At 41.3% G+C, this 13,920-nt stretch overlaps 1 protein-coding gene across 1 annotated transcript in view; it reads right to left on the bottom strand.

The window, feature by feature from the left end:
• Window positions 1–7,591, bottom strand: part of LOC139716140 (microtubule-actin cross-linking factor 1-like) — a 43,366-nt gene extending 35,775 nt beyond the window's left edge. The window contains exons 1-7 of the mRNA XM_071627700.1: window positions 7,037–7,591; window positions 4,141–4,473; window positions 3,397–3,559; window positions 2,728–2,894; window positions 1,775–2,104; window positions 1,140–1,290; window positions 528–691 (exon numbers count right to left, since the gene is read on the bottom strand). Coding sequence (XP_071483801.1) covers window positions 528–691; window positions 1,140–1,290; window positions 1,775–2,104; window positions 2,728–2,894; window positions 3,397–3,559; window positions 4,141–4,473; window positions 7,037–7,576 — 1,848 coding nt within the window. The 5' untranslated portion in view covers window positions 7,577–7,591. The remainder of the gene's footprint in view (window positions 1–527; window positions 692–1,139; window positions 1,291–1,774; window positions 2,105–2,727; window positions 2,895–3,396; window positions 3,560–4,140; window positions 4,474–7,036) is intronic.
• Window positions 7,592–13,920: the final 6,329 nt, after the last annotated feature.

The raw sequence follows: 13,920 nt of genomic DNA, 5'->3' as shown, positions 1-13,920 counted from the left end.
ATTTTGCAATAAATTCATTGGTTACACAAACCCACATTCATTGAAACATAAATGCTTCAAATGCAAACAACACTTTACTGCTTTTCCTGTTTTACAGAGGGGATTATTACGTTCAGTAATTTGGTGTTACTGGAATTCCATATCATCCCAAATTTTGCACATCATCTTATCAGCAAAATAATTGAAAGGCATGCGTTGTAGCATTATTTACACTCACACGCACAAGCAAGGAGAAATTGATGTACAAGTACACTACTAACGGACATGCTCTGATCAGCTGTTTCCAGACGATGAAAACCCCAGGTTAATTTTGTATTTTTCAGTATTACAGGAAATCTATCACATACGTGTAGCCCTGTCCCACTTACAGTGTACTCTTGTAATGTACAATGTAGCTATAGGACTAAAATACATCATGCTCATGAATGTGCACATGCATTACAGTATCTTGAGGAAAAAAAAAGATGAGCCAAACATGTCAAAAGCACAGTCATACAACACTGACAAAGGGTCAAAGGTCATCGTACCTTCAGCTTGTCAAGGTTCTTCGGGTCCATCTGGCCCGGTGCATTGTGGGACGCCAGCAGCTCCTCGAAGTTGGCCAGGGTGACCTGCGAGGTGTTGACGGTGTCGTGGAAGTCCGAGAGGCGGCCGTGGAAGTCCTCCAAGACCCCCATCTGCTCTTGCACCTCTGTAAAGGGGTCGTAGAAGGGTGAAGTGGGGGTCAAGGGTCAAGTGAACACTGTCATCATCATCATCATCATCCTCTGTACTCACCCATTCCATCACATTCACACACACTCACTGAAATGTATCAAGAAAAAATAAAAACAATTATCATGTCATGACTAGGTTATGCTGAATTTCATTTTGAATAAAACAAAGTTAACTGTTTCTGTTACTTCAAATTGGCAAGATCTTATTCATGCAGCCCTTTTCCATACACAGCAATGAAAATCACCCCATTCTACACAGAAATGTGCAATTTCATATACAGTTGTAACAAAGCTCCTCCTTTTTCAATGTTTACATCGGCTGCATCATTCTGCTGTCATGGCAACTGGAAGAACTTGTCTCTGAAAAAAAAAATCTCATGGCAACTGGAAGAACTTGTCTCTGAAAAAAAAAAAAAATCTCACCGGTCTGGAGGTTATCCCATCTCTTGTTGGCCTCCACTACTTGGTCCTGGATGAAGGGGTGGTCGACGTCGGTCCTCGAGATGAGCTGGTCGGCGGTGTTGTTGACGGCTTCATGGTGGTCGCGGTGGTTGTCGATATCTTCCTGCAGTTGCTGTTGCGAGAGAACGAAAGAGGTATGGAAGATGAATAGCCATGCTTCATCTGTAACGCAAGCATGTACAATGTGAGTGCACAATAAACTAGAGAATCACTTGGAGAGCGCAGACCTCCACCAAGCGGCTATTTCCACCCATATTGTCATTTCCATCCTACGTACCAGTACTACATCAAGCTTGTGCTCTGGAACACTACCAAAATGTACCCGGTAATCATCTGTTCCTTGTGTCATTATCGACTTATCCTGAAAATTTCGTCCGAATCCATTTGTAACTTAAATTTGAGTTATTTTGCAAACAGATGAACAAACTAACACTTGCAAACACATAATCTCCTTGGCAGAGGTACTTTTGTGGCCACATTATACAGAGGTCTACCTGAGAGAGAGAGAGAGAGAGAGAGAAAAGGTGAGATGTGAGAGAGAAAGAGATAAGGAAGGGAGAGTTCTTCCTGGTATACATCCCTTCTGATATAAGTACCTTGATGAGCTCGTACTGTCTCCTGACCACGGCTGGTTTGGCGGTGACCGGTCCCAGTGAGCTGAGCCTGTCTTCAGCGCTGCGCAGCCACGGCAGGAACTGGTTCAGCTCGTCTGTGTAGGTCTTGGCCTTGTCGCTGGCGTCCTTGAGGCGCTCGCCGCGCTGCGTGGCGCGGTCGTTGACCGAGTTCCACTTGCTCTGCAGCTGGTCGCGCTTAGCCTGGAGGGCGCTCTTCTCCGAGGGGCCGTCCGCCTCCTCCTTCAGGGCGTCAATCTTCTCCAGCATGCGCTCGTAGGTGTACACCTGCTTCACAATCTCCTTGGGGATCTCCTGTTGTTTGGTGACAAATTAGGGCAGGGAGGGCATAGGAGAGTGAATGGGTATGTAACAATACATCTGGGTCCCATTTCATAAAAAGTTGATATGATAGCAACTCTCGCTGGAATGGCCATTGCCATGGTAATGTCAAGAATCCAGCTTCCTGATTGGCTGTTGCTATTGGAAGTTGCCATTCCAGCAAGAGTTGCTATCCTACTATCTTTTATGACATGGGGCCCTGGTGTGGCATATTTTCAAGTGAGGAGTTTTTGCCATTGAAATCATGTACTGTACGACTGCCTTGTCAAGATACGTTGTACGTTTCATATTCACATCAAATCTCAGTACATACATGTAGTACAGTAAATAGCCATGTGAGAATGAAAGAAAAAACGCAAAGTGTCAAAGGTTATCCCTTTTATATTTCTGCTGACAACTCAACATCCATTCATTTCATACTGTACATTGTATATGTATGCCACTGGCATGTGGTACATGCATGTGAAATTGAATAAAGATGGAAGTTATCACCTACAAGGAAGCAAAAGTACACTTGTATCAATCAGCAAATGGGAGATGTGGAATGAGGAGAAAGAAGAGATGAAGAAGAGCAATCATTACGGACACGCCCTTACCTCATGCTCTACGACCTGGCGGCGCAGGATCTCCGGCTTGGCCGAGATGGGCTTGGACTGGCCCAGCTCCTTGTCCTTACCATCCAGCCAGCGCTGCATGGTTCCAAATGACTCCTCGAAGTCGCGCGACTGGAGGAGGGCAGCCTGCAGCTTGCCTTGACGCTCATCTGCGAGAGATTAGCAAATCGATTACAGAGGAGAGTCAAGACATCGTTCGTATGCTTTCTTGACAAACCATACATATCAAGAACACAACTCTTGAAAAATGTGGACATGCAGAACGATATTATGACAAATGAACATTCTCCATTGCTAACTCAGGCCTTGGAAGATCATTCTTACCACATAAACCCTCATGTTCATCACATTCTGAGCTTATCTACATGTTGTATCTCCATTTTATAATATTGCTAAAGTGGAAATTGTCACCATTTAGACGATTACGAAACAAATGAGTTTTTTAATTTTGCTGACTGTTCACACAAGTGCAGTGTGCTCCCATCATAATCAACATAGTCATATTGAAATTTCATCTAATGAAGTAAAAATTTATGTCCACATATTACTATTCAGAAATACTTCATTCATTAGGCCATAACAAAATTTTGATATTGTTTGACTCTGTTATATCGCTAGTCACCCGTAGAAGCCAAGGCAAGGAGACTTTACCCAGTTTGCGACAGAGATCATTGAGCGGCGTCTGTACGCTTTCCAGTTTGAGCGTGACCTCGGCCTTGGCAGTGAGTTCGGGGTTCAGGGACGTCAGCTGTCGGTGGCATTCTGTCAGCGTGTCTTGCTGCGGTTTTCTTCTCTCCGCCTCGCGTTGTAGGTTCTGTTGGTGTGCCGAAATGCGGGAGGGAATTACAAACGTTCAGAATGATGGCTTAAAATGTCAGTTCACAATGCAGGTACATGTAAAGACATCTTTTTCAAAGAACACAACACATTCCACACATTCTAGTCCACGACACAATCAAAATACAGTGTAAGAGATATCAAGACAATTGATAAATTACTTGAAGAGGCCCTCCCACTTAATTTTACCTCTGAACATCCTCCTACATGACTTGAACAAGAGTATAATATCACATATTTCAATATCTATATCTATCTAAAATTTCAAACTCCATAATCATATCTATTTGATATTTCAAAATCTAAAGCTATCTAAATCTATCTAATATTTCAAACTCCATATCTATTTAATATTTCTAAATCTATCTGTCTATCTATCTACTTATGTATTTACCTTATCTGTCTATCTCTCTATCTACATTCTATCTATCTATCAGACTGTCTCTCTCTCTCTCTTTCTCTCTCTCTCTCTCTACGAAGCTACATTCATCTCAAACATTTATAAGAATTAAATCTCTTTTTTTTCTCTATTGCTTCATCTGGAAACCAGCCACCAACCTTAGTCTCTTCCATCTGTTGTCTGACGACATCAGGACTGTTGCTGATGGGGGCCAGGTTGGAGATCTTGTTCCTGAAGTCGAGGAGCCAGTCAGAGGAGTCTTGAAGGGTATCGTGGAAGCGCTCGCTCTCGCGGAGGACGTCGTCAATCTGGCCCTCGCGGTCGTCGAGGCGACCCTTGAGAGTGTCCCACGTGTTCTTGAGCTCGTCTGCTTGGCGCTGGACGGGCGAGGTGTCACGGGCGTGCGGGTCCTGCTTCTCCGCGATGGCTTGGGCGGCCTCGAGGAGATGCTCAAGTTGAGGCTCGTGGGCGGCGAACTCCTCTTGGAGGACCTGTGGAGGAGAGTGACAAAGTGAGCATTTCCTCAAGTTTCCCTTTGAGATAAAACCATCTACGTATATTGTATATGCCCATGCACTTCTAGCATATTGTTACTTACAATGTATCAAACTATCTTATACGGCATTTTGGCAAATTCTCCCCCAAATTTGTCTGTACTGAAAAGTTGACATCCCATTATAGTAAAATTATGCAATGTAGGCTTTGAGGGTTTTTTTTTTTGGTGAAAGTATTGCTTGATGTACATCTGTACATGTATTATCAAATACATATGTACCATCATTCAACAGATGCAGTGTGATCATCATTCACAATGGAACTTCTGCCCTAATAAAATTTACTTTTCTCTAGCAGGAGAGTATTGGACATACATTTTGTAATATACACTGTATTTTACTAAATAAAGTTTCACAAGAATGATCCGAGTAAAAATTCTTTGAATTTCCATATGAAGATGCATTATGTCACTTTAAAAATCTAACAAAAATTGGAGCAACACTTGAAATTTCCCTAACAACAACAAAACAATCAACAAGCCACGATCTTGAAAATAAACCCCAAATGTCTTGCGACATTTGGCGAGGCAAGTAATACACTGTCAACATGTATTTGCTCATCTATTCAGGCAAATTCTTCTTGTGCAGTTTCTACTTGCCTGGGGAATATTTGACCCCAATCATGGTCAAATAATCATTGGCCCTTTTCTGATGTCTTTTGTCCCTACTCTGTATCCATTGCAAATGACCCTCTCGTTCTGATCGTTTTTGAGATTTGTATTTACTCGGCCCCTCGGACACTCAGGGAGAGCAGGACCCCAATAAAGTAAGAAAAGTCCACAAGAGGAATGGTGCTTTGCTATGGCTTACGAGTGAGTTAAGAGTTGTGGTTACAAAAGTTGCTCAGGCATATTTGGTTTGTTTGAACAAACAATCATAAGAATTCAGGTACAGATGCTTTTTTAACTGTCTTCACCCTCAAAACTAAACAAGTTCAGAGGCACAAGTACTTGCAGGATGTCATATACATGTAGCACCCCTTCCCAATAGTAGCCATTTTAAAAACAGCTTTCTGTACTTCACAGAAAGTTGTAACTTACAGTAATTTGAGTAAGTTACAACAAAGTTGTTGTGTCAGTGTAAAGTCATTAGCAGACTTCTGTTGCTTGACACTTTGCTTCAAAGACATTTTCGTAAGTGCAGGTAGGTTACACTCGATCAGCTTTAGAGTTAGCATGTGTGAATGGCTAATAGCACTAAATGGAACAATCCTTTCACTCAAAAGGCTCTGAAATTCCCATATAGACTGTGTACAGGTCTGAGCAGGATCCTGTACCCAGTGGGTTAGTGGTTATCTTAGAGTGACAGGCATTTACTGACTACAACACATAGCTCAATGCTGAAGCAGCATTCAGACACAAAATGGCCGCTACAAGTTGTATCTGCTTTTTAAAGTGAAAACATAACTTTACAACTTGAGTTTATAGTACACATAATACATTTTCTCTGCTCAGTCTCATGATTTGTCCTAGCATGCACTGCTCTAACCTCCCCAATCCTGTACTTAAACTGCTTACTGGGGGAAAGAAAGAAATCTGCATATAACTGTCTCTAGTGCTAACCTAAATGACTTGTAATCCTAATCCTCAAGATTAAAAGGGGGAATATTTGTTGACTGGATTATCTGCTGGAAGGTATTAGCACCTTATTCACTAAGGTACTTAAAAGATGTTAGGCTCTGAGCAATGTTTAGCAGGGGGGGGGGGGGGGGGGGGTACCTGACCAGCACAAAGGCAGTATTAGAAGTGAAAAGGGGAAATGTTGTGTCTTGATGTGGCCTACAGCTTGTATCCCCAAGTACTTCCAGTACAAGTGTACACGACATGATTTTGCCCGCTTTTGAGATAGCCAGTTCCAATAGGCCCCACTTCTATTCACAAAGAACAGCACAAAATCTGAGGTAAACAAACTCATCCACATCTACAATTACCCCTGTCAAACACACCCTTAATTCCACTTGTAGCATGGGGCTCTAGGACAAATAGAGACTATTTTAGCAGATCGGTATGGTTTTGTGTCTCGAGTTTGGGCTTCGCACAATTAAACGAAATCCACTGAAAGTGCGTGGGAAGTCTTGAAACCTTGAATTTCTGATTCTTCTGAAAGTATGGGAATCATACTGGGTACAATGTAAATCCAAGAAAATGTGTTTGCGTTTTTGTGTATATAACAAAAAGCAAGCTGTCCACATCATTTGTGATAAAAAGCATGGGATGAACACTTTCTCTACAGCAAACATATATGAGACATGATCATGGTGAATAAAAACAGCAGTAAGGAATTAAGAATGCAGACTTAATTAAACCCTTCTGCGCCATGAACTTTAGACAGTGCATTCAAGGCTATGAGGTTTTCTGTTCCAATCCACACTAAAATCACATGATGTTTTCAATGTCTCAATGAAGATATAGTACAGCCATACTTAAGCTCTATACAACAGTGAATGGTTGACTGTAATAGACCATGGGAATTTGGTGGATATGGAAATATGTAAACTCACCTCTACTTGTAGTTTCTGGTTGCGTAGAATGCCTGGTTCCACGCCGATCGGCCCAAGAACCGACGTCATCCTCTCCTTCTCTCCCAGCCACGTCTTGAGGCGGTTGTAGGCACCCTCGAAGTCGCTTAGACTGTTGATGGCGCTCTCCAACTCGTGCGTCCTCTGCTTGGCCTTCTCCTGTAGCCTCAGCCATCTCTCCTCTGATTGGTCGGGAAGCGTGCAGCAAAGCGGCGCATCATGGGCGGGCGATGACGCAGGGCGTTCGCGTCCGTCGGGTTCGGGCGGCGGGACGCAATCGTGAGGAGATGGAGGTTGGGGTGAGTACGGGGCGCGATGCACATCGGGAGGCGGGGAGGTGGTGACACGTTCCGGCGAGTACCCAGGGAAGAAGTAGAAGAGCGGTTTTGCGGGCGAGGCATCCGATGGTGGGGATGTGGAGGAACGATATTTGATGACATAGTGGGAAAAAATGAGAATAATGCAGAGAATAATTAGAGGAAGAACATAGAGCACAAAGAAATCCTCAATCACAAAAGGCATGACTGCTGCTCAGGTTAGCTATGACCACTGTGTGTCTGTGGAAGTGTCTCTTGGCAAATCGGGAGCAAAACGGCGGTGGATGTTGGGCAATATTCCTCTTTCGGTATTTTTGTTGAGTGTCCTTCAATTCCAAGGCAGCACTTTCACTCTGCTCTCATGTAAACAAACAATTTTTTTGTTTTGTTTTGGTTCTGTCTCTTCGTCGTTCCCAAATGTGGCGATGGGACGACTGCCAGAAGAGGAAAGGAAGGATACCATTGAGAATTCTCCAAGCAACATCAGGATGTTACACTCATACACCGGCACTGAACATTGTCTGCTCTGTCATCCGCGACACTCGATATCCACGCAACAATTATCACACACATATCATATCCAATGTTGTTGTGAGCATGTGTCGTGCATTGGGTTCCCCACTTCTCTTTTTTTCTGAAAGAACATGTATATCGATCTAGGGCGTGCAGCAGTGAACTTGGCACCTCAAATGCGATTTGAGCTGGTATGTGCAACCGTACATGTTTAACCAGCAGATATTTGACTGTTTGTCTTGCCAGCATTTGTCATGGCGACAGATGTTTATATAAAAAATGCCAGTCTGGAGTGGCACTTAGGATTAATCACACAACAACTTTAAGCCTTCCCTTCCCCGACAAAATCACCTGTCCAGGGAGTACAAGAATTTGTAGTACAGCTGTCTGGCTCAACACTCAAAGGGTTAAACTGCAGGAAAATTTGAAAAGGAATTGAATACTGAGTTCACAGCCATCAATTTTCACTTTGTTAGCACTCTCGCGCGAGACTGACGGATTCCATGAGTGAATGGATGACAACATTATAATGACAAATCTACGCTTTTCACATCATTAAAGTTCTTTTCCCTCATATCTCTCTATCGCTTTTGTTTCACTGTCATAAAACCTGTCCTTCTGGCATACAAGGGCCCTTACGTTAATAACATACAGTAACGCACACTATTGCCACCTTTACTTTGCAATCAATGGCTACATTCCTTGATTATTCCAAACATATTCCACTATTTCTAATTCATCTCATCAATTCCACGACAGAAGAAAACTCCCAGAACCACTGAAGACACTTCTTCTTTGTTTTCCACCCAGGGAGCGATTTCTCCAAAAATTATCCACAAGCATTTCCATCACAGATTTCCACACCATAGGCATCCATTGTTTTGGTTTTTAGCTGATCACATGATCCAAGAAAAACATCGGTTTTCAAAACCCGGCAGGATACAGTGTGACAAGCACAGAGTCCGCGGATTACCAAAGGCAAGCCAGGGAGGTGAGAGGAAAACACCAGTGCAGGATGCTACCGATCTATCGACAGACAGCTGAACGCTGATGAGTGACGCAGATCTTTTCTTCTTCTTCTTCTTCAAGACAAGACAACTCTGTCATCGACCGCTTGCTACAAGTAAGGGTTGACCACTCTTGGACGACCACGTACGAAGCAAACCATAATTGACAGAACTGGACCTAGCTGGTGTGAGGGGGAGGTTGGACGAACACGAGGGAAAGCATCCCAAAAATGTAGGCTGCCATTTGAACGCTACAGATAAACCCCGCTACGCTAAGAGTGCAGTCATATGACTTGATGCAAGGCGTATACCATGTCACTGACACCCCCAGAGACATCACATGGTTTTAACAGACGGCTGGACATCCAGAGTCAAGGCTGACTGATGTACATGTAGGCACAGGAAACAGAGGGATTTATGGGATATGGGCATGGAATCTGGGACCACTATGAACAGATTAATTTATATCTTTGTCATTCTAACATGACTTAATCTCTTCATGATTACTGGTAACTCTTTCTAATTTCTATCTTTTATTTGTTTATCTATATACTTACTTTCCTTCTGGTCTGGTATTTAATTTTGAAGCCCCATCTTGCATATGGATAAATGTACTCCACATCTACAATAATACGGGATTTGTGAATTCTATGGAACAGTTGTAATCTAACAATATTTGAACTTGGAACCAAATAAAAACACTGTCTAACATTCCTCTAAAAATAGATTGATGAACATATAAAGTGCAGTAAGTCAACTTCACATTTTGGGTTTGTTTGTATGCAGTTATTTTTTACTACTCATCCATCATATTCCTCCCTCTTTGTGTGTGTACATGGGGGGGAGGGGATTGGGGTGAGATGAGGACCGGTATCAAGTGAGGACCGGTATCAAGAAGTCCCACTGGGGAGCCAGATGGATGCTGGCACTAATGCCCTTGGAATGACAGAACTTGGCGGAGAACTTATGACCCCTAGTGACCTCCCTGTCTGCTCCACTCACATTAGCCCCCTATCATCATCACCACCCCCCCCCCCACTCCAATGACATTTAAAGGGATACGAACGAAGCCATCAGTCTGCAGTAATGTGACAATTAACAAAACAAAGGGAGAACACCCTTCTGACTTTACACTGTTGCATCTAAACTTTTTTAAAAATATTTTTGATGGAAAATGAATAGAAATTATTAATTTAAAGTAGTGCATGAGCCATGCTGCACAAACCATTCATTCATTCAAGCATATGGCACAGTGTACAAATGTAATTATCAAAATAAAGATACTGCATGCAGCATACTGCACTAAACTTGACAGATGGATAATTTTAAAAATCATGTATGAGCACACTAATGACATATTCAAATATCCTTTCATTTGTTATTGTTTTTTCCTTTTTTTAACCTATTCTGTAATCTTTGGAAATCCATGGAGTTGGTGAGACACCAGAGTATAAAGAAAACAGAATTTTGCCCATTTTGAACATTGCAATTAATCTGCAGAGGAAGTCATATGGTGATTTCCAAGGAGAAGTAAATTATATATTGTAGCTACAGTGTATTATCTCACTACTGTAATTGTACATCAATATCACAATGAGGTTTGAATATAGAAACGATTAAACACAAGCATGACAGATTTATCATACACATACAGAAAAAAAAAAGTTGTCTGTCTGCCTGTCCGTTAGTCTATCAATATTTGTGTGGATCTGTGGGAATGCGTTCCTGACATTTGTACACAAGAAACAGATGTTGCCGGTTCTCCCTTGGTTTGCTGTAGTTCCCTGAAACATCACTCCACACGTTTTTCCTTTGCCAGCCCTTGTGGCATGATCACACGTGAAGGTATGCGAACATCCACACGACACTATCTCGACCCATACTATAGAGGGAGCTGTTCAGCATTTGGCTATGGCACCAATTAAGAGCAATCCTGTACCTGCCACTGGTAACTTTTAAGTGTAAAGAATGTTTGTGTGTGGACATATGGGCCATTATCTATATGAGAGATGAATTATAGATATGCATAGGCAGGAGAGAGGTTTATGTGTGTGCATGTGAGTGCATACATTGTACATTGTATAATTACAACCTGTATGTTACAACCTGTATGTTGTTATGAAAGACAGGCAAATCATGCATCATTATACAACTTGTATAAATGTTTAAAAAAATATCAGATGCATTAATTACAGCAGCACTAAAACAATAATAAGCAACTTGTAAATAAGTTTTCTTTGCCACAGCAATGCTGCACACCTATAGTGTACATACATGTATTAGTAAGGTTGGTTGTGTGTGCATGTAATGGCTTGAAATTCTTTTAGAGTGCAAAGGTTCAATCCCTTGTTTCAATAATTGTTATTCATGCACAAACAAGGATCATCAGATTATTTGGGCACAGAAGATAAAATGTAGTGGGGCATATACACACATCTGAAGTACATGTATTGCCACTTGTGTATATATTATAAAGAAGATAGCATTTGAATGACACAGTGTCCAATATGTGTCAACATCTACAGTAAAACCTAAATGTTTTGTGTTGTTGTAGATGAAATGAAATGTATCTATGGATAAATTGTAACAAATTAGACAAACAGGTCAAATATATGCATGTATAACAAGCAAAACTCATTGTACATTTCACATCATTGATCAATGATGCCCCAAAATCCAATATTTCAGACAAAGGCACCTGTTACTCACACATTACAAATGCCTCACTATTGTTCCCATAATACCAATGAAATACACACAACAGGTGTGTGCAGCTTTATTGATTGATTGGAATCTAGGGAGTGAAAAGTACTGGGCAACTCCCCCCTACAGTTCCCACACTTTACATCACAAACCATGCCGGCAAATGAGCATATTACATGTACAACTGTAGGCTTACATACAACCTGCAAGTGCGTGAATTTTATGCTGAACTACAGTCGTATATATGCCAATCTATGGAGCTCTGCATACATGAATTTTTCAATACATTACATGGGAATGAAATCAGGCATGAAAACATGGTTGTATGTGATGCACATACAGACAACATATGGGGCAGAACAGAAAGACAGACAAACAGATGGGACAAATGGATACAGACATACAAACTGATAGGTAGATGGATATATAGATAGATAGATAGATAGACGGATGGATAAATAGATAGATAGATGGATGGATGGATGTAATATATGTATATATATATACAAATATGGATAGATAGACAGATAGATAGATAGATAGATAGATAGATAGATAGATAGATAGATAAATAGACAGACAGACAGACAGATAGATAGATAGAAAGACAGATAGATAGAAAGAGATAGATGAGCGATAGATGGATAGATAGAAAGAAAGATAGATAGATAGAAAGATAGATAGATAGAAAGATAGATAGATAGATAGATGGATAGATAGATAGTTAGATAGACAGATAGATAGATATATAAATAGACAGATAAATATGAAAACATAAACAGAGAAAGCGAATGAGAAGATAGACAGATGAACTGAGGGATGGACAGATGGATTGAGATAAGAAAATGGAGAGAAAGAGAAAGACAGACAGACAAACAAACAAGTGATTAATTGACCTGATGATGGACAAAGTCATAAGTACGAGAAACTGCTACACAACTGCAAGACATGCAACATGGTAGGCCTACATGTGCACTGCACTACAATAAACCAAATTCTTGTATTAGTTTATTTCATGCTGATGAGAATTGGACAAGTTGACTGGGAAAAAAAAAAGGCTCAATGCCTTGTGCAATTTTCACTTTTAAAAAAAGGAAAATTATTTTGTTTTGTCAAGGACATAATTATATTTCTACCCTGCGGTTAGAACTTGGGAGGGCTCCAAACGAGAGTAAAATGAAAAATAAATCAGCACAAAATCCCTTCCACTGCTTGTTGCCCAACTTGATTGATTCGCAGAAGCCAGCGTTGACAAAGCCCAGAGGGGCAGCTAATCCCAAAATGGAAAAGTTTCTAAGGACATATTCATTAAGCTGAAACAAGGTGTGGGAGGGGAAGAAGGGGAGGAAACTCTTCATTTCTCTAATCATCTGCCAAAATGTGACTTTTGTGCGCCACTTCACTTCCCCAGCAAGATGGGGGGAAATTTTGCACATAAATCACCTGATCTGTTCTGCTCAGTGTAGAAATCGCCTTTGGCTTGCGCTCAACAACTCTTCTGCTTTAGTGCAAGATTTTGGGCGGCCTAATCTTTGATTCGATTGAAACACAAACTAGATAATCCTCTTGTGCACAGCATTGTGAGTATATTCAAAGAGTACAGTGACGACACTTCGTTTCACTTTCATTCATTTACACAAACCACACTAAACAATTCTGACACAAGATCAATCAGGATGCTGAACAAAGAAAAAAAATGATTGGGTGTTTGCTTTGGGATCATTCTTACTAAGGGTGGGATTTCACGGAGCACGCGAACGATTTGCGAAGGACGCGAATGGCAAAATCCAGCATTCGCATTTTGGTCTGCAAAAGATCGCCAAACGAACGTGAGGGTTCGGAAGCGTCGTCAATTGTTCGCGAATGTCGTTTTTACTTCGGCGAGAATTTCAAAAAAGTTTGAAATTTTCTGCGAACCTTTTCCGCACACTTGGTCGTGATTTGCTCGTGAATTGTTCTCGAAAGTGTCTTTAAAGCCTCGTCATATGCGCAAGACCTTCGCAGGACACGCGCGATGTTCGCAAAATGTTCGTGAAACCCCAAACAGACTCCGAAACTTTGGAGAATGTCTCGCGTATGTTACGCGAAATCTGCGAAGTTTTTCCGATCATTTTACGACGTAATCGCAAACTGTTCGCGTACCTTTTGAGACATTCTCGCGAACGTTTAGCGCACGTTTGGGGGATGTATGACCTATACGTTTTCTCCAAATAAAAATCGTAGCATACACCTAAACATCAAACAATTATGAACAACTATAGTAACAAAAGAAATTAAAGACTAGCAAAGAGAAAGAAATGTTTGTTTTACAAAAAAAAAATCACAG

This window comes from Diadema antillarum, unplaced genomic scaffold, assembly GCF_040938485.1.
Source record: "Diadema antillarum isolate AM-2024a unplaced genomic scaffold, OU_Dant_1.0 scf00000061, whole genome shotgun sequence".
Classification (NCBI taxonomy): Eukaryota; Metazoa; Echinodermata; class Echinoidea; order Diadematoida; family Diadematidae; genus Diadema; species Diadema antillarum.
The sequence above is the reverse complement of the archived record's forward strand: the minus strand, read 5'-3'. Positions and strand labels throughout refer to the sequence as shown.